At 44.2% G+C, this 25,605-nt stretch overlaps 1 protein-coding gene across 50 annotated transcripts in view; it reads left to right on the top strand.

Annotated features, from left to right (window-relative positions):
* DTNB (dystrobrevin beta) overlaps positions 1 to 25,605 on the top strand; it is a 131,936-nt gene that overhangs the window by 58,415 nt on the left and 47,916 nt on the right. For 31 of the 50 annotated variants that reach the window (XM_085544091.1, XM_085544078.1, XM_085544082.1 and 28 more), the window contains 3 exons: positions 196 to 273; positions 13,634 to 13,723; positions 18,073 to 18,160. In XM_085544091.1, coding sequence (XP_085400217.1) covers positions 196 to 273; positions 13,634 to 13,723; positions 18,073 to 18,160 — 256 coding nt within the window. The remainder of the gene's footprint in view (positions 1 to 195; positions 274 to 13,633; positions 13,724 to 18,072; positions 18,161 to 25,605) is intronic. The other 19 variants (XM_085544104.1, XM_085544106.1, XM_085544098.1 and 16 more) reach the window with 1 other exon arrangement.

Genomic DNA, 25,605 nt, shown 5'->3' with positions numbered 1-25,605 from the left:
TGCAGAAATCATGAAAACTAATTAGAGAAGAGCAGACAGAGCTCTTTAAGTACCTTTGTGCAAAGCAAATCCTGCTGCTCTTTGCCCGAATAGTGTCACTGGAAACACTGATGCCCTTTTTCCTGCTATTGGTTTTTGTTTTCTAATTTATTTCTTTTAATCACTAACTGGAACAAATTCCTCTTTCTATTTCAGTCCCCCTCGACCTCTGACTAACATGAATGACGCCATGGTGACCCACATGTCTTCCGGAGCACCGACACCAACAAAGAGGTAGGTGTACACCTCAGCATTTATCGTTTGCTTCTCAGAGAGGTGTAGAACACAGAGCATGGGTTTTGTATCACTAGAGCTCTTCTAATGTGTTTTGAATAACACTTCTACTTCAAAGTGTGTGTACAGCGTACATTAAAAGAGGAATTGTTTGCAATGCTGCTTTTTTTTTCCCTCTAAGGAGTGATTTTCTTCTATTGAAATAGGTGCTGTTACGTGAGTGTGACTGAAGAAATATCCAAATATTACTAAAGAAATTGTTGTTGTTGTTATTAAATAGAGCATTACATTCAAAGCTGTTCTGAGGAGGACTGGTCTTGTATCATAGGCTGCACTGCTCACAAAACAGAGGATTTCTCGTAATAAGTTTACCTTATTACCTTTGTAATAAGTTTGTAATAAGTTTGAGACATTTCTCGTAATAAGTTTACCTTATTATCTTTGTTAACACGCATTCTCTGCACCAACCCAAGTTCTTTTGAGTTGTCAGTATCTACTGAATGCATTAAGGTAGAGCTAAAGTTGGGCTATACTTATTTTTATGTATGTAAATTATTGCATGAATGCTCACTTGTAAACATGCAAAAACATTGAATCGCGGATTTGCAGTTTTCTTTTTGTCAAGTTACGCAGGGGAAAATAGCAAGGTGTTCTGCTGAAGATTTCACTGGCCCAAAGCTGTAAATGAGTAACTGTTCCCGTCAGGGAAGGAGAAACAAAACTGGAAAAAATGTTCTCACATTTCAGTGACAAAATGGCGCTGAAGAAGCAAGCCAAACCCCTCAGATCCAGCAGCAGTCTCCCAGAAAGGCTTAAGCACAGATCCAGATAGTTTCCTTCCAGTTTCCAAGACAAATGAAGTGAGTTGTGTTTGCAGTTTTCAACTGTGTTAAAATTCCAGAACTGTCTGCGAGTCCCTCAGTTGAGTGACTGCAAACTCTGTACAGAGTGTGGTACGTCCTGTGACTTCAGATTTGCTTTTTGCTGAATTAGAAGTGAAGAGGCTGAGTCTGAATATTAATGCGGGCTGTCTTTAAACCACACAACCCATGACACTTTCTCATTTATTGGGTTGCAAGTAACCTCCTGGCCGAGGCCGTCAGTGTTTGTGTTAAGCCTCTATTTAGGCTTCACATCTTCCCAGCACGTGGCTGTTTTCTGTGCTGGTCTGTGGGCACAGCAGATGCCGTTTCTTCTCATGGAAGCCTGCAGTCCCATTAACCATTTGTTCCTGGTGATGTTTAAGAACTGTGGAGATGTGGCAGCTGGGGACACAGTTCAGTGAGCATGGTGGGGACTTGGTGATCTTGGAGGCCTTTTCCAACCTTGATGGTTCTGTGACTCTGTGACATGATAGAATCATTAGCTCTGGCACGCTTCAGCTCTGAATAGTTCTGTTTATATAAAGGAGCAAGTCTGTTGCTGCCTGCTGTCCAATGTCAGGTAGACCAAAGAATTCAGAAATAAAAACTTTGAGAATCAGAACAGTTTGAACACAGACAGCACGTCATCTGCCTCTACACACCCTGCGATCACCAACCACCAGGATTTGCTTAAAGTGTTCCTCATGAGAATCAATTATTTGCTGACTTGGGCCTTGTGTGTGTGTAGCACAGTGAGGCACCAAGGTGGATGTTAACAAGAACATGGCCAGTAGGTAATAGCTATTGGGACAGGTCCTTGGCACGGTTGCTATTGTCGCTTTTACAACAGACAGGTCAACTGAACTCAGTAGGTATTTTGAAAAACACACATGTAACTGTAGCTGACTTCCCATTTAAAGGTGTGGAGCCAGTAAAAATGGATAAAAATCCCTTCGCAATTCAAGACCTTCCAAGATAAAGACTTCATAGCACAGATCCTTTACAGATCCCGTGCCCAGGAAAGGCTAAGAAAAGAAATTGGAATCAACACCAAAGGAACTCCCAGAATCCACGGGTGGTGGTTATTGTCATGCTTCGTCCACAGCTTGCTCTTTCTGACAGGCAAGACGTTTGCTGAAGCACAGAAGGGCATTATGCCAGTCCAGAGGCACTTGTGAGAAAACCATAAATCATCTTAACTTTCAAGCATCATCTTCTGTCAGGCACTGTGAGAGCTCACAGGCAGCAAATAGCTGGTAGCTGCCATCTTCTGTGATTGCCATAGCTATTTTAATACCTTCCTTTCTACCAGGATCCCGGCTCACCCTTCCTCAAGGATTCTCGCTTGCAGAATTACAGGTTACTTCATCTAGCAGGTTCTGGAAGAATCTGTGGGAAGAGGCTTCTTCTCCCTGTACTTACTTATTCCAAAGAATGAGTGGGGTTATTTATCTCTTCCTGAACCTGGAGGGAAAGGCAGTAGCAATGTTTGCCTCCATCATTTCAGCTTTTCAGGCCCTCAGCACGCTGCTCCATAACCACTCTACAACCCCTGGGGATCTACCTGAGACTTGCAGTGGGACCCAAACCCACCTCACATCAGGTACTGACATTCAGCCTCTGCTGTGCCTTTGTTCTTTGCGAAGTTGTGGTGGCTGTGTAAATATGTCCAAGTCTAATCAGGGCTGGGTTAGTTTTCATCACGTCATAATGAGGAAAAAAGATCTTCACCAGAGCTTCTCTGGTGGTTCAGGTGAGGCTCTATGAGGAATATCAGTGGAAACCAATTCAGATTGTATCTGAATTGTATCCAGACCATTTCCATCTCCACAAGGCTTCTGCATAACCTCAGTACACAGCCAGTTATAGATGGCTGCAGATCTGGGGGCTTTAGCATCACAGCTGAAACACTTGGCTCTTGCCACAGCTTGGAAAAGACTCTGTGCTCATCTCAGCATATGCCCATCCATATATGGTATAAAATACTGAGTATTTGGGAGTTGCAATGCGCTGAGTGAACCACGGAGTACATTGGAGCATCCATTCGTTTATCATCTGGTTAGTAAGGGACTTAAAGCACATCTCTGTGTTATCTTTAAACAGGTTTCTTTAAACCTGGAACATGTACAGGTGTTTGCAGTTAGTAACAGAGTGAGCGAAGGCAGGAGAAATGTTTTTTTCCCCTGTGGAAATTTCTTCTATTTCTGTTTTGCAGTTCACATATGTCTGATTCCAATGTGGGCATGGTGGTGATGAGTTGGCGGTTGGACTTGATGATCTTGGAGGTCTTTTCCAACCTGTGTCATTCTGTGAATGTTTTTCCTAGGATTTATTACAGTTCCCGTTGCTTAGATTAATCCCTGATGTGAGACTACATCACTGACAGAATTCAGGGGCTCATTTCTCCAGCTGTAGACACTGTCACATCTTGGCAGCATGAAGTGAACTCATCGGGGCACTGAGACTGCTTGGTACAAGCTGAGCACCATTCTTAGCTGCATTTTAATGTGCTACAGTAATCCAGCTGGCGTAGCAGAGGGGCACAACCCCCACTCTGCCCCGCTGCCACCCCTTTGTGAATGCAGCCCAAGATGCTGTTGGCCTTCCAGGCTGCAAGCGCACACAGCTGGCTCTTGACCTGCTTTTTGTCCATCAGAACTCCCAAGTCCATCTCTGTAGGACTGCTCTCAGTGAGTTCTTCTCCCAGTCTGTACCCATGTCTGGGATTGCCCCAACCCACATGCATCAACTTGGCCTTGTTAAACTGCATTAGTCTTTTTGTGTGCCCACTTTTTGAGCTTGTCCAGGTCCCTCAATCCCACTGTCTGTGCCACTGATAAAGATGATGAAGAGCTCTAGTCCCAAAACAGACCCGTGGGGTACACGACTCATCACCACCTCCATATGGACAGAGCTGTTGACCACAACCTTCTGGCTGTGACCTTCCAAGCAGTTCTTTATCCACCGAATAGTCCAGTCTTCAAACCCACATCTCTCCAATGTAAAGATAGGATGTGGTTGGAGGCCATGTCCAAGGCTTCCCAGAAGTCCAGGCAGACAACAGCAGTTGCCCTTCCCTTTGTCCACCAGTGCTATCACTCCATCACAGAAGGCCACCAGGTGGGTCAGGCACGGTCTGCCCTTGGTGAAGCCATGAAGCTGTTCCTCATCTCATACGTGCCTTTACATCCCTTCCAGGAGGATATGTTCCATTATCTTCCCCTTACTTTATATCCTATCCTAATGTCTTACATATGTATATATGGGATTTTTTGTTTTGCTTTGCTTTCTTTCCCCAAAGGACGGAGCAAAAGTGGGTTTGAAGGTTAAGTCAGAAGGAACACTAAATGAATACATACACATGATTTTATTAGAAAAAGAAAACTGCTTCTTCAATTTTGTAATCACATCCACATTCCTGATTGTATCCATTACAGTCGTAGAATCTTGAAGGTTGGAAAGACCTCTAAGATCAAGTCCATCTGTCAGCTTATCTGCACTGTGCCCACATTTGGATGCTGCTGTGCGTGGAGCTTGCTGTAGCTGCCACTGAATCTCAGTGGAAGTTCGTGTTGATAAATGTACGTATATAGTTTTAAAAGCCTTTTTCCTGCTAAAATTCTTAATAAGAATTTCCTACTAATATCCTTAATAAGAGTTCAGTCATAATTGTGATTTGTTCTAAATTATTAGTGAAGAACTGCCTCATTTGAGTTTTAATCCACTTATGGCAGATGTCACCGTGGCAGGATGGAAAAAGAAATGTCCTTTTGTTATTTCATGGAAATAACCTCAGTGTGACAGCTGCTTTGTTGGGAAGAAGGCTGAGCTGAAAGAGCAGGATTTCAATGCCTGAGCTCGCTTTTTTATGAACTGAAAATTGAAAAGCAAACAAGCCAAAGCAGCCCTCCTCAAATGCTGCCCTCAGCCAGCTCACATCTCAGGGAGCCTTTATCTTTTCCACCCTCCTCATCCTCTGCTTTCAGTGGGAAAGCATCCAGAGGGGCAGTGAACTCTGCGGATCCCAGGATTTCTGTATCTGTATTTTGCAAGGAGCTTTCTGTAGTCAGTAACAAACCGCAGACAGAATGAGGTCAGAGAAAGTTTGTCCTAATAAGAGGGAAGTTCTGGGAGCAGAATCGTAGCGATGGTCACTTGCAGCTTTGGATCATTTCCACATTTAGGTATGTAATATTTAATAGTACCATTTTGCTATTTTTCATCTCAGAATGTAAATTTCCAAATTCAAATCAGTGGTTTAATGGCATGTTTACATTTGATAGCATTCTCTTAAATGAGGGAGGGAAACATTCCGTGCATTTATCGAGTGAAACATTTACAGAGGGAAAATTTGAACGCAACTTTACCTGTATTTGTGACCTATGATACAACAAAAGTCGGTGTTTCTCTCATCATTACAGCCAACGAACCTTTCTAAATAGATGGAAAGGATTACGCCTCGTTTATAAGATGAGGCCAAGCCTGCAAAATATGTCATGTCTTTTTTTGCTGGTTTATTTCATATTACCTTAGGAATAGATTCTTTCTGTTGAGGTCCATGTGCACTGTTCTTCCATCAGCAGTTCCCTTCCCAGAGGCTGCCAGCCCTCAGCCTGTTTAACGATGTGCGTTCTGCAGTCTCTTCTCCTAGGATCACTTATTATCCGCTCTTTGTGGTCCCTTGCTCTCTTCCTGCCTTTATTTTGTTTGTCCTTGTTTATCTCCGCTGTCTCCAGTGCCATTGATTATCCTGTCCTTCAGTGTGTGCATGACTGGGCACTTTCCAGCTTTTTGGTCAGACCTCCAGAAACCTTCCTCTGCCGTCAGCTCTGCGTTGATGTATTTTATATCTGTGTCATTGACGCTGTCCCTTGTTGTTTGTGTTTTTTAGTTCTGTAACCCAGAGTGATGTTTATTTGCTTGGCTAGCTTAATTTATCTTCTGACAACTTCCAATGTGCCTTTTTTTCTCCTTTGTTGCTGTGTCCACATTTATCTCTCCAACATTTCCTTCTAGCTGTCCAGTCACCAATTCCACCTGAAAGTGACTGACCACTGTTCTTGTCCGTTCTGCCATTTTTCTTTGACACAGGTGCAGTACATTCATTTTCCTATACTGTGCTTCTTAGATGTGTGTGACATCTAGAGATTCTAGAGCCACTTTAGCTATAGTTCCATCCTCAGGCAGTTCACAGTCTGCAGGCACTGCTGGGGCTGGGGGAGCGCTGGGGCAGGAGCTGGTGTCCTGGGGCTTGGTCATGGTTCCTGGCTTGACCTCGGCCCTGTCTGACTCCCATTGACAGTCTCTGGGTATGTTTTACAAACTAGCTTGGGCCAGAAGTCATTCAGATCTTCTCCAGTAGGTCCTGTGCCTCACTGTTTCAGAGGTCAGCATCATGAGCAGATCATGTTAGGGGTGGGTAGACATGCACCATGCTTCATAACGCATCCCATGACACCTTCTGTCTACCTACATAATACCAAAATTGGTTTTCTTTCTAGAAAAGGGCTAAAAATAAAAAAGAAGTCTTGCATTTCAGACTGACACTGACACCCAGATGCCTGTATGTATTTATTTTAACCCATGGTTTAAAATCCTTTGGGTGCAGCTGGGAGTCTGTGGGATGTGGGTTATGAGGAAGATTCATTAGTTGAGTGTGAGGAGTTTGATGGGAAGGAAGAAACAGTCCAAAGGCAACAGCAAGGAAATAACTAGAAGATATATTCACTACACATAAGTGAGTATATTATAAAATTCAAGATCAAGAAGGAAGTGTGTGAATAAAATATGGAAGAAATCCTGGTGATGGACCCCAATTATGAAGGCTGTTTCTTACTGTTGGCAGGCAACTAGGGCAGAACTCAGGACCTGGAAGCACTGCTGTGTGGGAATGGGCACTGAGACCTGCAGGAAGAGAGCTGTGCTTAATCCTGGTGCTGCTTTATGGTGCCTGCTAACCTACTTCTGTTGTGAAACCTTTAGTCTTCATTTGCACCACTTCTCACTTCAGCTACTTATCTTTTCTCCTTTCTCAAGTACTACTTACCAGCTTATCGTGTATGCTGCTGCTGAAGTTGTATTTCTCACTCAGCTCTTCCTCCCTGCAGCCCACAATGAATTTTCCAATAACATTACTGCAGTCTGAGTGCTGCCACACAGCAGTGCTGTGCTGAAAGGAAGGAAACTGGGAGCACCCAGCAGGCAAAGCAGATCCAGAGCACTGCACTCCAGCTGAGGATTCACATTTGTTCTCCATCACCTTTCTCATCACATTCAAATCCATCATTTCTCCTCACTTCTTTTTTTTTTTCCTCCATTTTGACTGCACTTAATTTATAGGCACAACGACCCTGGGTCCCTCTGGTCCCCCCTTGGCTCAGAGCAGGATGCTCAGCACCACGGCCAGGGGCTGTGGGAGATCCTAAGAAGACCCCACACCTCTCTGGGTCCTTCTCCAACTCATTCTGATGCTTTCATTTTTCTTCCAGTCCATGGAAACACTTGGGCCCATTAAGATTTTGACTTTTTTTTTATAGTAACTTAGCAGCAGCATCCATATTCAAACAGCTTTTGTCACATCACCGTCTTTCTGAAACCACTTTCCTGGCTGTTCATTCACCCCTTCCTTTATTTGCTTGAAATTCAAGTGTTACCAGATAACGCTTTTATTTTTCCCTCTCTATTCTCTGCCTTAATGATGAGCATCCAGCATGCTGCTGTTGTTGGGCTGTGTTCTGTTTCCCTGTGTATTAAGGTGTGATTTTCACCTTGGATATACATCCCATTGTCCCTCCGGCCTGCAAGAGCTGGAGGTAGGCTGAAGAAATTAAAAGGTTGTGTGCAGTTTTCAGGCAGCATGGTGGTTCCCCTCTGACTTTAAGACAGATGACATCACTGTCTGAACAGTGTGCTGTAGGTCAGTCGGAAATATGGCTTTGATTCAGAAATTGCTGTGCTAAATTTCATTTCTCTATTATGCAGCGAGTGGTGGTAATTATCCTTTTTGACCTTAGCATCTATTTAAATCAATCATGGGGGAAAGTAACGTGACAGAAAACAAGAGATCCCTCTAGACCATGTCCTGACAGCTCTTTCTTAAAGCTCTTTCCCTACAGAGCAGCCAGAGCAGCAGTGAGCAATTTTGTAAGGATTTTCAAATTTGTGAGCCATCGTATTAGAAATTTGCAGGGATTTCTTGACGCAAATGTCAGGATTTCTTATCCTGATCATCTATTTTACTTGGATTTGCTTGTAGATTTTCAGAACAGAAATGAATTTGAGACACCATTTAAATGCCTTGGTAATTTATGGAGTCCCTTCTAAAGCTGCAGAGCAGCACTCCAGTCATCAAACACTACAGTTCTTCCCCAGAAAGAGCTTAGCTCACTATTTGTAGCCCAGTTAACTCTATTTCTTGCTGCCTTTGACTGCTGTTCTGCATGGTGTCAGCCATTGTTGTGTCTGGTGGCTGTCGTTACAGGAAAAGCGTGAGAAAACAGGCGGTGATGTTACATCTTAGTTCTGCTTTGAAGAACTTGGTCACAGCATGTGGTTAATTTAGGGACAAACGGGTGATGTTTTATCCTTGATGCCATCTTCTGAAAGCTAGCAGATTAGGCTGCCCAGGGAGGTGGTGGGATCCCCGTCCTTGGAGGGAGCTGTGGAGATGTGGCACTGAGGGACATGGTCAGTGCTCATGGTGGGGATGAGTTGGGGTTGGGGATCTTAGAAGTCTTTTCCAACTTTATTGATCCTATGCTTATAGCATACTTTTGAGTTTCTACTACCGGATTTATATTAATTTCTTTTTTTTATAAAAGTAGAGCAAGAATAGCCCTCGGTGGTGTATGACTGCTATCTGAACTCAGGCCCAGTTAATGACGGATGTAATCCTGGAAGATACCAAAAAGTTGTCATGAAAGAGGTAGATATGGTAGATACCTACAGCCGGTAGGTGTGAATCAAAGGGTAGAATCAACAGGAAGTCAATTCTTAAAGGAGATTTTCTGAAGAATTGACACCAGACCTTAAAGGAGCTCACAGTGATGCTGCTGTGCTGACACAAGCTGATCCAATTCCATTATTTTAATGATTAAAATGTGAAAGAAGGGGAGTAGTGGCCTTGTGGTGCCAAGGGATGGCATCGCTGCTTCTTTGCACTCGGGCTGTATGAAGTAAATAAGTATTTTTCTTGAAATGCATGGCTGAAGGTAGAAGGAATACCTTTGGGTTTCTGAATACATTATAAAACAATCATCTCGTACTCACGTAGCCGGGGAATAAAAATAGTTGGCACATCTATATTGGGAACAAATCATGTCAGAGAATGGAAATTGGATGGCTCTGGGTGGGTGGGTGGCCTCAGGAAGGAGGAGGAAGCATTAATTTGAAATGCATTGACTCATAAAGCTTTTGACACTATCCCATATGGTATTTTCATAAATAAACTAGGTAAATGCGGACTGGTTGAAACCACTGTTAAGTGGGTGCAACACCAGTTGGAAAACCAGTCAGAGAAAGAAAATATCAATATTTTCCTACTGAAGGGGGAGCACGTGTCGGGAAGGATCCCACGGGGTCTGTGCCGTGTTTGGCGTTACTCGGGGTGTTTCTTGACAGCTCGTATGATGAAATAGTGAGCGCGTGTACGTAAATTTCCCACTGACACTATGGAAATTCTTCAGAGGGCAAGCTTCTAATTCAGAACGGCCCTGTAAATCAGTGGAGTGAAATGGATAAAGACAGCTTCAAGCGACAGAAAATGAAATAAGATGCATGAATAAGAAGAGAATGGCTGACGAGACAGGCCTATTGTTGAGAAATATCTGGGGAATTATGGTGGATTAGCAGCCAAATGCAAATGAACGAAATTACCGCAAAAAATGAGAGCCAGTGATGTGACTGGGGTTTGTAGCAGTAGGAGAGCCATGGTGAGGGCTTGGTGAGGTGCTCGTTTGTGGGAGGGAGCAACACCAAGCTGTGGAATCATTCTGATTTAAGTCGGTATAAGTAATAACTTTGTTGTTTCATATGAAACAACTTCAGCAGACATTCACCTCGTGTTCATTAGCAGTAGAATCCCAAGTGGTTTGGCTTGGAGGGGACCCTGATGCACAGTCAGTCCCAAAAAGGGCCTCCTTCCACCACCCCAGGCCATCCAAAACCCATCAGCCTGGCTTTGCAGGGCTGGAAAACCTTCCTGATTTCCCTAATTTTTGTTTAAATTTAGTTATCAACTTCTGTTCAATTTATTGATAGCTTGGGCTATAGCAGAGCTGCCTTTTGACGTATGAGTGATTCACTGAAAACAGAGACAAGAGAAACAAGGAGTGGGACTGCATTTATCAAGGCCAGAGACCTCAACAAAACCCTGATCACCCTATTTGCCAGGACTTAGACCCATGGGAGTTCCTTGGGGTTCCACTACTGATGACCAGGATCTGCACCATGGCTCTATGGGGCTGCAGAGGTGATGGGGAGGGACAGAGCTGGGTGGGGATGAGCAGACGAGCAGAGATTGCTCTTCTCTTTGTCATCTGAAGGAATGAAAATCCTTGGAGCATTTGTAACATGGTGCAGTACTGCATAGGCTACTTAGGTGGGCTTGGTATTGTCAGGCTGGTGGTTGGATTTGATAATCTTAACAATCTTCTCTCACCTAAATGATTCTATGAGGAGTTCAGCCTGAAAACAGCAGAAATGCTGAGGCTGAGGGTTATGTTCACTCACCCACCTGAATGCCGATGATATCAGCGCTGTCGAGACTACCTACACACAGCAGCCTGGCTGGGAGCATGGGGCAGCCAGGGCCATAGCAATGATGCTACACCTTAACCAAGGCCAGCACAAAGTCGGTTTTTGAGAAGCAGGCATACGTGCCATGACTGTGCTGTGTGTCAGCAGCACCGTCACGTGTCACTGCTGCTCTCTGCTCTGCTCACTGCTGCCTTGCTGCAAGCCACCATACTGCAGCTGCTCTGAATGGGCACTGATTGCCGTGCAGACATTCAGGAGATGATACACTGATGAGGTTTACAAAGAATTAAGCTCGTCTGTAGCTATCTCAGGCTTTCCCTGAGGAGCTGAATTCAGGAAGAGGCAAACTCTGCAGAAACAAGAGTGGAAGATGCACGTCAGCAGAACTGAAATGTGCTTTCCTGGTGCAGTCGTGAGGGCTCTGCTCTGAGAGATAACGCAGAGTGCCCTCTGCAAACAGGGCAGCATTTGATGTGAGCTGCTAGGAGAGAGGGCACAAGCTGAGTTGCTTTTAGTTTGAACCAGATCTGAAGTATGTGCATTTCGTAGCGCAGGATTCCCAGCACCAGCTTTGTATTTTAATACTTCTGCTCTCTGAAAGCAGCGTGCATACCTATAACATTTTACAATCGTGGCATCTTAAGTTTGTTAACATTGGGCAAGACCTCCAAGGTCACAGAGACCAGCCATCAACCCATCCCCATCACACACACTCAGAGATAATCACAGAATCATTAAGGCTGGACAAGATCTCTAGGATCATCAAGTCCAACTGTCAACCCATCACCACCACCCACAGGATGCCATTAAGCCCTACACTTCCTCCTGCCCACCGCATGTCGATGTTCTCCTTGATGAGTAGATGTCTGTGTGCTGGAGTTGGCACCACCTGCCAACACGGTGATATATTCCTCCCAGGGTGCATCTGTTTGTTGTGGTGATGCATTTGTTGGGCAACAAAGATGGGGAAGGGTCTGGAGCACCAGGGGAGGTTCAGGTTGGACATCAGGAAGTGTTTCTCTGGAGGACTGGCAATGCAGTGGCACAGTTACCCAGGGAGGTGGTGGGGTCACCATCCCTGGGGGTGTTCCATAACCGTGGGGATGTGGCACTGAGGGACGTGGGTAGTGGGCATGGGGGGGTGGGCTGGGGTTGGACTTGGGGGTCTGAGAGGTCTTTTCCAACCTGAATGATTCTGTGAATCTGTGACTTCTAAATGCAGATGAAAGAAATCAGAGATATGCTAGGAACGGTGTTCAGTCTCGCGTTAATTGAACTCCCTTCCTTTTTTCCTCCTTTCAGAAGCAGAAATGCTAATCATCATTAACGCTATAGCTGTTTGGAGTTCAAAATGTGGCCATTTCTGCCGGGCTTTTTCTTTTCACAGGAGCACGTGCGTGGAGTTATAATGAGTAAGGTCTCGGAATCTCAATTCTGGTGGCTGTAGCGATGTGTCAGCCATAGTGCACATCTAAAATAAAGCTTTTCAGCACTTGGCTGTAGTCAGCCCTCACAAAGTGTGGATTGCTTAAGAATTCCTCTGTGCAGTGGTTAATGTGAAGTCTCTTTCTTGCTACAAACCCATTATTACAGAGGTTGCTCGTTGCCCAGAGGGGGTGATGTAGGTAATTCAACTTTCCTCCTTTTTACGAGGTCTCACTCTGCTTCTGGCAGACTCCTCTGACATGTTGCTGCACGTAGCAGAGAAGAAAAGAGTCTGTATGTCTGGAAAACGAGAATTGTGCTTTCATAGCATGTGAATATTGATGCTAAAAGCAATAAATACCGCGTTTATAAAGCTTAGAGACAAATACTTCCTGGACATGTGCGGAGAAGGAATTAACTGCGGTTTGTAAGTTGAAAGAGCAGCTTGAATACCTGACACAGAAATGAAGAATGGAATGTCTTGTACGCTTCTATTTTGGGAAGAAATGCCTGTTATGTTCAGATAAGAGTGACACGATGGTGGGACAGCAGGCTGGGTCTGCGGGCATTGCTCACCTGCCTGTGGGGAAGCTCCAGTGTAGGAAAATTGCTGCTGACTTTGTGTTCAGTGCCTGGGACCAAAGAAATAACCATTTTGCTGTGTTATATCAGAGGTTCTGAGATGCTGCTGTTATGGTGGAATGCATCACGTACCCATTGGGCTGCATACAGTGTTATGTAAGGACCCGCTGACAGGTGGTAGTTTTCATAGTACCAGCCACTGCATCTTTTTGTTTTCTATCACACTCCTTATCTCTTTGCTGGCCCTTTTGTTACATGAGAGAAAGAGAAGAAGCTGAGCGCTTCCAGTTCCCATTCCAGACACTAGTAGAGCTGCAGCCTTGCAGGGTTGGGCTTATCCTGGGGATGGCAGCAGGTCAGTAGGATGAGTCCTGCCCAGGTTATGTGAGTTATATGAGGAGGCAACATCTCGCCCAGTCTTGGTTCCACAGCAAGTTCCAGAGTGGCTCCATGAAGACCACCGTGCTGGTGAAAGCATTACCAGTGACCATGTGCACTGCACACAGGGGCACCAGATGGTTCCCTGTTCTAATCTCTAACTGCACCGGGTATCCTTTACATGTGACTCATATTTACCCTTTTAATTACTCATCTATTTATTTTAATTTTTAACTGTTTTAATTTGTTAACTGTTTGTTTCAATGTTTAACTGTTTGTTTCGTTAAAACCCATTAATTATTTGCTTTGTATTCACCTTGTGTTTTGTTTGCTCTTTTTGCCTCCACCATCACCAGGTTGCAGTGCAAGGCGGACGCTGCTGGCCGATTAGCTGATGAGCATGCACTGATTGCAACCTATGTGAGCCGGCTGCAGCGCGGGGCACGGTTAGTGCTAGGAGAGCTTCTCATTTCCACCTTCAGGTTTTTCACAGCTAGCTCATGGCTGTTGTGCCCACCTTGTTCTGTTACTCAAATTGCTCTTCCTTCTCCCTGATGGTTATCCGTCTGCATCCCTTGTGTAGCCATAGACATTGTTTCACCCTCTTGTACCTTTTGTTGACCTGGGCTAAAACTCTGTTAGTCTCATCGATGTGAACTGCATAATACAACAACTTCATGTCTTCACCAAAGGAAGGTCATGCCTGACCCACCTGGTAGCTTTCTGTGATGGACTGACGTCATTGTTGAACAAAGGAAGGGCAGCTGGTGTTTTCCACCCAGACTTGTGCATGGTCTTTAACATGGTCCTGCACCACATCCTTATCTCTACCCAGCGGAGATGCAGATTTGAAGGCTGGAATATTTGGATAAAAATTGATTGGAAGGTTGCTGCCAGAGGGTTGCTGTCAGTGGCTGTATGTCCAGGTGGAGGCGGTGATGAGTGCTGTTCCCAGGTGTCCATCTTAGGGCCAGTGCTCTTCAACACCTTTATCATAGTCAATGGGATCGAGTGCACCCTCAGCAGTTTACTGATGACACCAGGCAGAGTGGTGCTGCTGACACAAGAGAAGGGAGGAGACCATCCAGAGGGACCTGGACAGGCTCAAAAAATGGGCATGCATGAACCCCATTCCCGAAGGGGCCCAAGGCCAGGCTAGATGGGATCCTGGGCAGCCTGGTGGGGGCACCCAGCCAACAGCAGGGGTATTGAAACTAGGTGATCTTTAAGGTCCCCTCCACCCCAACCACCCTGTGACTCTGTGATTCTTTTTGTGCCCTTCCAATGAAATGCTTTGAAGAATTCATTTCATTTTTTTTCAGTGTTAGTGTTTGTGCACATTCATATTTCATATCTGTGTAGAAAAGTTCTACCCTAAAGCTCCAAAGCAGAGTTCTTCCATTTCATCACAGGACATAGCCAAAGGGCTTCCATATTCCACTTTTGGACATAATTAGATTTTGCCTTTGCAGGGACAGAGTTATTGTGCTGGAAGGGAATAGGAGGCTTAGTGATTCGGGGCTCTCTCCATGTTTTTATCCTATGGATAACATTTTTAGAGCCTTATTTCACCACTGCCATGTAGATATTTGTATTCCACTGCTGTATTTATGGAGTGCATTCTGGCTTTCCAGATCTCCGGAGAAAGTCAGTTTGTTTCTTGACAGTGAGTCACTGTTGTCTGCTGAACTGAAAGCCCATAATATTGTTCACATGACAATAAACTGAAGGAATTACTGCAATCACCAGATTTAAGATACAAAGAAGTTACTGCATCTTGCGGAATACGGCGGTGAAATATTGGACGTGCCTAATAGCTGCCGTGTTGCAACCCATTGCAGTAGAGGTTTTCACTCATTTAGGTCTTTAAATTAAAAAATGCCTTTGGTATGGTTACCAGAGTAACAGTGCACTCCTGGAAGGAGCCAAATACGAAGAAAATAATTTAAATCCCACTCTCTTTGTGCAAGGGAGTGTTCCAAGTCAAAACGAGAGAATGCTTCCCCACATTCCTGGTGAAATCTGTACTCCATTGTCACGTCTTTTGATCTTTTATTTCCTCCTTTTTTTTGGCCAAAAGAGCTGAAGTGTAAGTGTGGCAGTCCTGACGGGCTGCAGTGACCATCACTCCCCTTCTGTCATCTTGTGTTCTCTAACCAAAAAAATCTACCCGTGCTGCATAAAGCTTAGAGCAAACAGAGCTCAGTGGATTTCATTTGTTTTACAACAATCTATTTTTCCTTTTCTTCTTTTTTTTTAACCTACAGTTTTGTTATTTTTATGCGTTTTCTATTCTGCATTGCCTGCAGAGTAGTTGGACACAAGATCTGTGTGTTTCACCTGCGGTCACTTGACCTAGGTGGACAGATGGCTGGTTAGCTGCTCAGATGGTCTGATTTTGTTTCCTTTTAAAATCCTGACCCTGAAACTTCAATTATCTTCAGTGCAGAGTGCGAGGAGAAAATCACTCTCCTTAAGGATATTCTGTCCCCAAGATTTTACTCTTCAGTCACCGTTGGAATCATAGAATAGATACATCCATTCACCGAGGTTGGAAGAGACCTTCAAGATCGCCAAGTGTAACCATCAGCCTGATGCACCAAGTGCCACCACCATGTGGGTCAGAGTAATCCCAGATATGTAGACAGTCTGGGAAAAGAACTCCTCCAGAGTAGCCCTGCAGAGAAGGACCTGGGGATCCTGGTGGCTGAAAAACTTAATATGAGTGAACTGTGTGCTCTTGCAGCTTGGAAAGCAGATGGGGTCCCTTCCAACCCAAGCCATTCTGTGGTTCTGTGAAACCATGTCCCTTAGTGCCACGTCCACATGCCTCTTAGGTTTCTCCAAGGACCCCACTGCCCTGGGCAGCTCCTTCCAGTGCTACCATCTGCATGAAGAAATTATCCCTAAGATCCAACCTAAACTTCCTCTGGTACATCTTGGGACCTAGTTCATCTGGGTTGACTCCTTGCACCTTCAACTCAGTGCTGGAAGAATAAACCAGACCTTGTGTGCTGCCCTCTGCCACGTCTCTGCATCATGGATTCCTGAGGTCACCAAGCAGCCACCGTGCCCTGTCATCTTTTCTTACATCATTTACCCATCCCTCAGCCCTAGCCAATAATTTGGCTTTCTTGGCTCATTTTCGTGTTAGTGTTTGGCAACAGAGCATGGGTATGCCTTCACCGGACCTCTCCATCTGCTTTGCCAGGATGTCATCGACAGGCTGAGTCTCCAGAGGATTAGTGGGAGATCTCACAGTTCGACTGTCAGTGCTCTGCAACAAGCACAAAGCTGCCAGTTTGGCACAATGTTTTTAGGACATGGAAACCTCCAGCATTACCTTTCCAAAGTTCTGCTGCATCAGTGTTCCCAATCTGCTTCTGGTCTAAAAGCAAATGCAAAATGCTTTTTCTTTTTTGTTTTTAATTACAACTTTTCTCCAAGAAAGTAAGAAATTGTCAGTAGTTATTTCCTAATTCACTTAGGTATGAACAAATAATTGTTCCAGGAACTGAGAGAGTAATTAGGAGAGTAATTAGCAGATGATGGACAAGGTGGAAGGGATGGAATGGCCTGCATTCCTGTAAATCAGGAAGACTCAACCAGGCTAAATTACAGAGGAAATCTGACCAAAACAGGTATGAAATTCAGTAAGTGGAATGGGAAAAATTGTTCTTCCTTACCCAAAAAAAAAAAAGTCAGAAAATTGGTGTGAGGACCTGTAAGGAGATCATCAGGCCTGGAGTGGAGGCTCTGTTTTCCTTCCCTTAATTCTGAGACTCCGAATCTCAGAAGAGTTCAATTTGTTCAATTTGGCATTATAAAAATAAATCTGTGTTTTTATATAGATGTGATTTATACAGTATAGATGTGGTTCTTTAAACGTCAACATAAATCTGTGAAATTGAGCTTAAACAAATGTAAATTATCTCGTAAAGCAGTAAATGGGGACTGAAAGGAGCTGTTGTTGTGCATTAGATATGTATCTGTGCGCTCTGTTTTCTGCTGTGTGGTTACAAATGCACCCAGGTAGGGCTGCACGTTATTTACGGCTGCCCACGAGGTGTTGGTGAATCCCACATCAAACACTGGGAGCAGCTTTGGGAAGGCTGTGCTGCAGCACGAAACACATTGCTCATTTCCATGCTAATGCTGGTTTTCAGCTAACCATGTTTTGGTTTACATAACTAATTGGCTGGCTCCCTGTTAAAGGGAGACTGTACTGAAAACCTTTGTGCAGCAATGAGGTAGCGAGCAGCTGCTGAGTTGTTCAGCCTGATGCAGTCCAAGATGTGATGACCACATCTTGCATGGCCACGTCCCTGCATAGCTGGGTGTTGGCCTGATCGTGGTGCTGGCATTCAATTCCCATTGTTTGGAGACTGGCTGTCCTGAGCTTCCCTCTGGACATGATGACCTTAGAGGTCTTTTCCAATCCTGATGATTCTGTGATTCTATTTAGGAACGTGGTTTAGTGGGCATGGTGGTGATGGGTCGACGGTTGGACTTGATGATCTCAGAGATCTTTTCCAACCTTAACAATTACATGATCCTATGATTACGATTATTTTGATTTCTTAATTAGTAAAGATCGATTATTTTTATCACTGAAAACCAGAGTATATGAATCATGGAAGAAATGCTACAAGACTCAAAGTCTCAAGAACAACCCCCGCTTGGAAGAGGGATGACAAAGAGTGTGCAGTAGGTTGTTCACGTCATCTCTTTGCTGTGAGCACATCCTGGCAGTGGCCCGTCCCCACAAGGCTGACGGTTGTCCTTGTCCCCACAGTGTTCTGGACAGCCCAGGCCGGCTGGACGAGGAGCACCGCCTGATCGCCCGCTACGCAGCCAGGCTGGCCGCTGAGGCCAGCAACACGGTGAGTAAACACGCTGGCCCCGCTCTCTGTGTTCCTCTGCTTTGCTTGGTGTGCTGTGCAGGAGGTGTTGGTCAGAACTTAATTAGCAGCTTGTTTGACATCTTCATCAATGACCTGAATGAAGGGATAGAATGTACCCTTAGTGAGTTTGCTAATGATTCAAAGCTGGGAGGAGCGGCTGACATACCAGAAGGCTGTACTGCCATCCGTGAAGCCTAGACAGGCTGAGAGTTGGGCAGAGAGGAGCTTGATGAGGTTCAACAAGGGCAAGTGTCAAGTCCTACACCTGGGGAGGAGTAACCACATGCATCAGTACAGGTTAGGGACTGAGCTGCTGGAGAGGAGCTCTGCAGAAAAGGATATGGGGGTCCTGGTTGACCAACAGTTGATCAACAGTTGATCAGGGGTTGACCAACAGTTGGCCAGTAGTTGACCAGTGGTTGACCAATGGTGGACCAACAGTTGACCTGGTTGACCACCATGAGCTATGGGAGACGAGAGACTGCACAGGGCAGTCCTCCCTGCCTGCAGAAGAGAGAAGTATGCAGGCACACGAGGAAAAGAAATTGTGCATGGACTGTGAAATGTCATGGACTGTGTTCATGCATAAAGAGCCTGAAAGAGAGGAAGGGAAGCATTTGTATGTTTGTAAGTATGCAAAGTCAGTATCTTCTTCATCTTTTCATTACATCTTGCTGGAAGTTTGTGCTGAATTGCTTTTACTCTAGCCAGTGGTGGAAGAATTCTTACTCTTGAGTTTTATTTATTTATTTATTTATTTTGGTCCTACTGATGGAAACTAAAATGTCACAATATGGGTACAATATTTATATATTTAAGAATCTGTTGATCACCTCGACCTGTTTGTGTGTACTTCGTAGATCAAAAATGAGGCGACTTCTTTGGATGTAAAGGAAGGAACATTTAGAGCTTATGGAGACTTTTCAAAGGCCTTTGAAAAACTACTCCTTCATTCCATCATTCCATCAATCCATTCTGGCATTCCCTACGTTATCTGGTAGAGTGATGGCAAAGCACCACTGGGGACTGAAGTGTAGAGGTGAAAGAAGGATGTAAAAATCATGGTACGGTGTTTGCTTTGCGCCCAGAGCTTAATAGCAAGGAACCTAAGGTTCTTTACTGAGTCCAGTGTTTTATTCACAGTCAAAAACTACTAAACAGCCAAAAGGGACATACTTTTCATTATCTGAAGAAATCAGATTTTCAGGTGCTCTTTCAAATGCTCTCTGTATCATGGCAGCTTCTGATCATTTCTTGCCAGTGGGAGATCTCCCTGGAGGAGCATCCTGGGGAAAGTTCATAGCGTGGGACATGGGATGGCTGAGATTTTCCATCTGCGTTCCTTTCTTTTAAGATTCTTCTTATAACATCATATCAAAGAGATGGGAGCTACTCAGAGGCTGGGAAATAATGACAAGCCCAGTCCAAAAGCCATTCATTGATTTTACAGCTGCCAGCTTTACAGGCATGATCCAGTAGGACATGCAGGCAAGGGACTGATGTTATAAGTAGAGGAAAGAAACAGTGTGACAGCTCAAAAATATCACAGAAAAAGAGAAGAGCTGCAGAATCCTGCGAGCTGAAATTGCGGGTTCTTAATGCTAGAAAAGAAATTCTGACCCCTGATTACATTACAATAATGTAAGATAGGTAAGTAACAATGGGAGATTTCAGCTACCCACATAGAGACTAAATCAGAGCCTTTTCAGAGGGAGAAGCAAAAGCTCATTTGGGTGCAGTAAATGGCATTTCTGCAAACAGCTTGTTTTGCAGTCTGCAAAAAGAATCTCTCTGGGATTTGTTCCCAAGTGGTGCACCGGGATGAATTCGTGTGGTGTTGGCAGTGTCTGCTGGTCAGTGGGAGCAACCATCACATGTGTGTGTTTAGCAGCGGGAGGGAGATCATCAAGTAAATCCAGGATGCAGATACTCAGTTTCATTAAGGGGAGCTGTATAAAAATGAAACAATTATGAGGAAAAAAAAAAAATATCTGAAATGAGTAGTCTGAAAAACAGGAAACCTATAAGCTGCCTGGAAAACATTCAGAATGCTCTCTTGGAAGCCCAGGAAAGCAGCAGAAGGAAAACAAAACCATATAAGAAGTTCTCTTTCTGGGTTAATAAGAAAGCTAGGGGGATGTCCTAAGGTTGGCAGTTAGGAAATGGAGAACTCTCCCAAGTGAAAAGAACAAGAAGCCCATAAACATGGCTGGTTAAATGTTAACCAGAAACTCAGAGACAGGAGGGGAACTGGAAAAGCACTTTCTAAAGGTGGCTGAAATCCATAGCAAAAAGATTTTCAGTACTGTCAAAGGTAGGATAATAACCAGGGAGTCAGCAAAGCTCTTTGAAAATCAAGGTATTTCAGAGTAGTCAGGGATAGTAAGACCAAAGCAGAGAGTTGTTTGCATCTGCCTTTACTGCTGAAGGTCGTGTAAGATATTCTCTGTAGGAGAGATATTCTCTGCCAGAATAGTCAGTGGACAGCCTGAATCCAACACCCATTCAGAGATCCAGTGAAAGAAACATAATCACTGATCATGACAAGAAGAGACAAGCAGAAGCTGCAAGAAGGAAATTCTAATGATGTATTTAAGAAAAACATTTCACCACGATGATGGTCAGATATTGGAAGAGGTTGTCCATTGAAGGAGTGGTATCTTATCCTTGGAGATGCTCAGAGCTCATCTGGAAGTGGTCTCCAGCAACATGCTATGGATTGGGCTAGAAACCTCCCGAGATCCTTCCTCACCTGAATTGTTGTATGAATGTGAATCTTAATGAAAGTAGGGGATGGGGCCAAGTGCCGTAAAGGAGCTGTGAAGTGTTTGGAGACTTTGAAACCAAGACAGACCAGTATCTGCTGGGAATACTGGAGATACACTGATGTGTACAAAGGCGTTCCTTGATGTCCTCTCCAGCCCCACTTCTCTGACATAATACTCATTATTTTTTTACCCTGACTGCAAGAAATTAAGAGGGCTCCAGATGCAGAGGCTGTTCATACTGCAGCAGCCTGAGGCATGGTTGCTTATTCTCCTCTTTGAAGTGGCTGACAGTGATCGCTTCTGGAAATTGTACAGTGGACGACGTGGTGATGGATCTGACCCAGTCCATCAGCTTCTGCTTTTTCTCAAATTAGATAAAATGTTCAAGCTGCCTTCTGCAGGCTGGTTATTATAATAAATGTCACTTGTAATATGAACGCAAATACATTCCATTAATGTTTTTTAGGGGAACCATCTTCGCTTGAAGTCTTACTGGCCAAAATAATTTGAGGCGGATCTCAGAGTCAATTCTTGAAATCCAAGTCTGTTTCTTCTTAAAGAAGAAAAATGAATGGGCAGAGAGGAGAATAAAGGAGAATGCATCATCTGTCACCCGATACATGTAATTTACTTACTCACTAGTGCAGCAGAGGCTCATGGCATGCAACCAGTGCAATTACACCCCAGTAGGCAGCAGTCCAGTCTGTGTTCACTCAGAAGAAGCTTTGACTGGGTTGCTCTTGTTTTCTTCAAGCCAGTCTTCGGAGGACAGATTCCTTTTTGTTGAGTTCAAGTTGCTCAGGGCTATGCTTGGTCTTTCCAGTTCGGTCAAGCAGAGTGCTGTGCGTTGTAGGTTGGCCACAGACTGAGGAGGTGGAAAGCAAAAGAGAGAAAAGCAGAAGGTGACAAGGGGAATAAAGAGAAGAAATCAACAGAAAGAAAACCAGAGTTCACTGAAATCACTTATTCCAAGGTCAGGTGGGAGTTAGGGAAAGATTCTTCCCCAGAGGACGGAGGACGTGGAACAGCTCCTAGGACAGTGGGCTCGGCCCCAAGCTGCTGGAGCTCGGGGGGCATCAGGACATCACTCTTAGACAGAGAGTTTGGGTTGGGGTGGTGCCATGTGAGAACATTGTTGGGCTCGATGGTTCTTGGGGGATCACCAGCATGCTCCTGGCAGGGCTCTGCTGACCTTGCTACTGAGAAAAGCACAAACACCTAATAAATAGGAGAAAATACTCAATTATGGATGAGTGGCTAACTAGGTTGAGTTATGTGGATGAGTTAGCAATAATTAGGTTCCTGCCCACACAGCTCTTTTTTGAAAACAGTGTGTGGTTGCCTTCTTCCCTCAACATTAAGCACTACTGAAAGCCTGTCATCATCTCATCTCATTAAAGCTACTGTACCTACAACCTAAATAACGTTCATAATATTCTCCTTAACTAATTATTCTTATTTCAGGCATTAGGTAATATTTCATACATGGGGTTTTTGTTTGTTTGTTAGTTGGTTTTTGGTTTTTTTTTACAAGTAAAGAACAGTAAATCAGATTTGCTGTCGTACATCTTTTCAGGATAAATCTACAGGTTCATTCTTGGATCTTCTCCTGCACACAGGATTTACCTGAACCATTTCTTGTTGTTTCTGCTTCTCTGTCTTGATTATAAAGAATTCTGTGACCCTGCAGTGATGAAGAGGAGCAATAATGCTCCAGGCTTCCATCACACAGTGCAGTCCTTACAGCAGGGAAATGGGAAGCTGATGCCTACGGGAAGCTTTAGTGGGTTTTGACAGGCTCTTCCAAATCCAGCTGATGGAGGAGTGCAACTGCTCACCTTTTTTTGGAACGTGATTAAAAAGTGTAATTAAATCCTCTGCTTCTACCCCAAAAAGTATACTCTAGTTCCTTATGGTGAATCTCGATCCAGCTTTGAGATCCAGCATGGCATCTCTCAAGCTTAATGCTCTGCCATAGAATAACTGAAGCACAGTGCTAGAAGGTTTCACTGTTCCTATATGATATGAAAGGTTTGGAGTAGATTTTATAACCATCCTCTTATAGATATCATTGCTGGGAGAGGACAGAGCTTGCCATTTGGGTGATCCTCAGAACTTTCAAGGTTTCAGCATTCAGGCTGAGCACGAGAAAAGCAGAAAATAATGACAATTGTACTTTCAGCCATGTTTGCATAACATTAAAACTTTTTATTTAACATTTTACTTTTTATAATTGGAGTCTTCAGCTTGAAAAGCTTTGGCTTTGGTCTTGCTGCTGTTTGGTTTGAAACTGCAGACCTGTGTTATGATTCAGTGGATCGAAAGACTTCTTACTTTTCAAGCCCCACTGTACTTCTGAGTCCTCTTACCCTGAATGAACTCTGCAGATTGTTTCTGTGAGGACCTGCAGGGATCAGGGTTTGGCCATATTGTATTATTGCCTTAGGAACCTGTGATCAGAAATGGTAAGCTGTGTCCAACAGGGAAAGATCTCCATTATTGCTTCTGTGCCATATTAACTGGGGTTACTATCTGTATGGTATTTTCACTCCTCACCGACAAGGAAAGCCTCAAAGGACAAGTTTCCTCCCCTGTGCTCTGTAGGAATTCACTCACTGAAGAAGTACAGGCTGTCCAGGATGAAACCCAAAGGGGTATCTGCACCTTTGGATGGTGGTGACCGTGGTGGTGGTGGGTCAGCAACTGGGCTTGATGATCTTGGAGGTCTTTCCAACCTTGGTGATTCTAAGAGTGGACATGGTGGGGATGAGTTGATGGCTGAACCTGCTGATCTTGGAAGTATTTTCCAACCTTAGTGATTCCATGATACTGTGAGTGAGTGAGCATGGTGGGGATAGCTTGAAGGTTGGACTTGGTGATCCCAGAGGCTGAACCTTAGTGATTTCATGATTCTATGATATCTCACACTTTCAAATTATCTCCTACTAATTAGAAAGGTTTCTCTCCCTGCACGATCTGCTGCTTTCAGAAGAGCAACAGCATCCTGGGATTTCTGCAAAAGATGAGCCAAGCTTCATTAAGCTGTTCACTCCCTTCCTTATGACGCTGTATTTTTCTTCATGGGCTTTAGCAACAGGATACTTGCCTGTTACAAGGGAGATAGTTGCAAGTCTCGAGTAGGTTGTAAAACAGTTTGGAGGATTATTGATCAGTGATGACTCAAGGAAAGATGACTCAAGGAAAGATTCAGACTACTCATCCTGCAAGCAGAGTAACTGATAAGACATTTTCAGTTCAGATATTTTCAATGCTTGAGCTACTGCTGGAAAAATCACCCAAAAATGCAACCTGAACACAAATACTTCCTCCCACCATAGAAAGATATTGGGGGGTGGGGGGGAGTAAAAAAGAAATTAAGATCATGGCTTAAATTAGTTCTTTGTTAATGACATTGTGACAGTCAGGGATTTCTTTAGTTTCTGTGAAATAATGCCATTTTCTGCACAGGTGTTTGGAGGTTTATAAATCAATCCGAAAGAAGAGTGGTAACAAGAATGATAAAGGAGGAAAAAGGAAGGTTGAAGAGAAAGCCTCATCAAAGAGCCTGAGAAGTGATGGGAGCAGAAAAGTGTCTGGGAGTCAGGTTTTTTTCTGGCTTGAAAGGATGAAGTTAGAAATGAATCAAAACAGGAGAGTTAGGAAGTTGTTTATTCAAACTGCATCCATTAAGTTCAGAAGCCTGAAAACAGGGAAGATCTCTAATCTCCTTAGATGTGATAGAAAGATGAGTTATAGGATATCTGAGGGTGTTTTGGAGGAAGGTTGACTTATTTTCAAGGGAAGAAATGTTCTGAGACATTCCTGTTTACAGCACTGCTCTGTTTTGGAGTAACAGATATGCTCCACTTTAGGTCTGTTCAGCTCTGGGCAGACATTTAGCCATGGAACTTAAAAAAAAACCACAACACACTGCAGTCCACTCCGGATAAAGAACATCGAGGCAATTTGTGCCAATCTGTAAATTCATCTACTGGTAAAACGATTTTCCTGAATCCTAACTTAATTACTCCTTGCTTGGTTTGCATTCTCCTGCCTCGGGGGACATCAAGAATAATATACGGCTTTCCTCTTGGCAGTAAGCGTAGTGTATTTCAGATTTTTTATGTTGTCTCCTCTTATTCGTTTATTCTCTTCTGTCTTTCAGTCCTTGCATATTGTCTTGGACTGTTTCTGGTGATGGGGCATCTGCCACATCTCTGGGCAATCTGTTCCAGTTCTGTGCTTAATCCTTTTGCCCCCCACCTTGTGGTGATAGTGGGGGTTGTCGTGACCCAGGTGCAGACCTTGTACTTGGCTTTGTTGAATCTCATAAGGTCTTCCTGGGCCCACTGATCAGACTGTCTGGGTCTCTCTAGATGGCGTTGCATCCCTCTGGTGCATTGACTGCACTCCACTCTTGGTATCACCCATGAATTGCTGAGGATGCACTCAATCCCACTGTTGATATCACTGATGAAGATACCAAGGAGCACCAGTCCCAGTAGTGACCCCTGAGGGACACCACTCATCACTGATGCAGCCATTGACTGCTGCTGTCTGGGAACGATCTCACAACCAGTTTCTCATCCGTTCAACAGTCTGCCCATCAAATCCATATCTTTCCAATTTGGAGAGAGGGGTGTTGTAGGGGACTGT

Source organism: Coturnix japonica, chromosome 3 (genome assembly GCF_054131305.1).
Source record: "Coturnix japonica strain WE chromosome 3, WE-NBRP24, whole genome shotgun sequence".
Taxonomy (NCBI): domain Eukaryota; kingdom Metazoa; phylum Chordata; class Aves; order Galliformes; family Phasianidae; genus Coturnix; species Coturnix japonica.
This window is presented reverse-complemented; position numbering and strand designations above follow the sequence as displayed.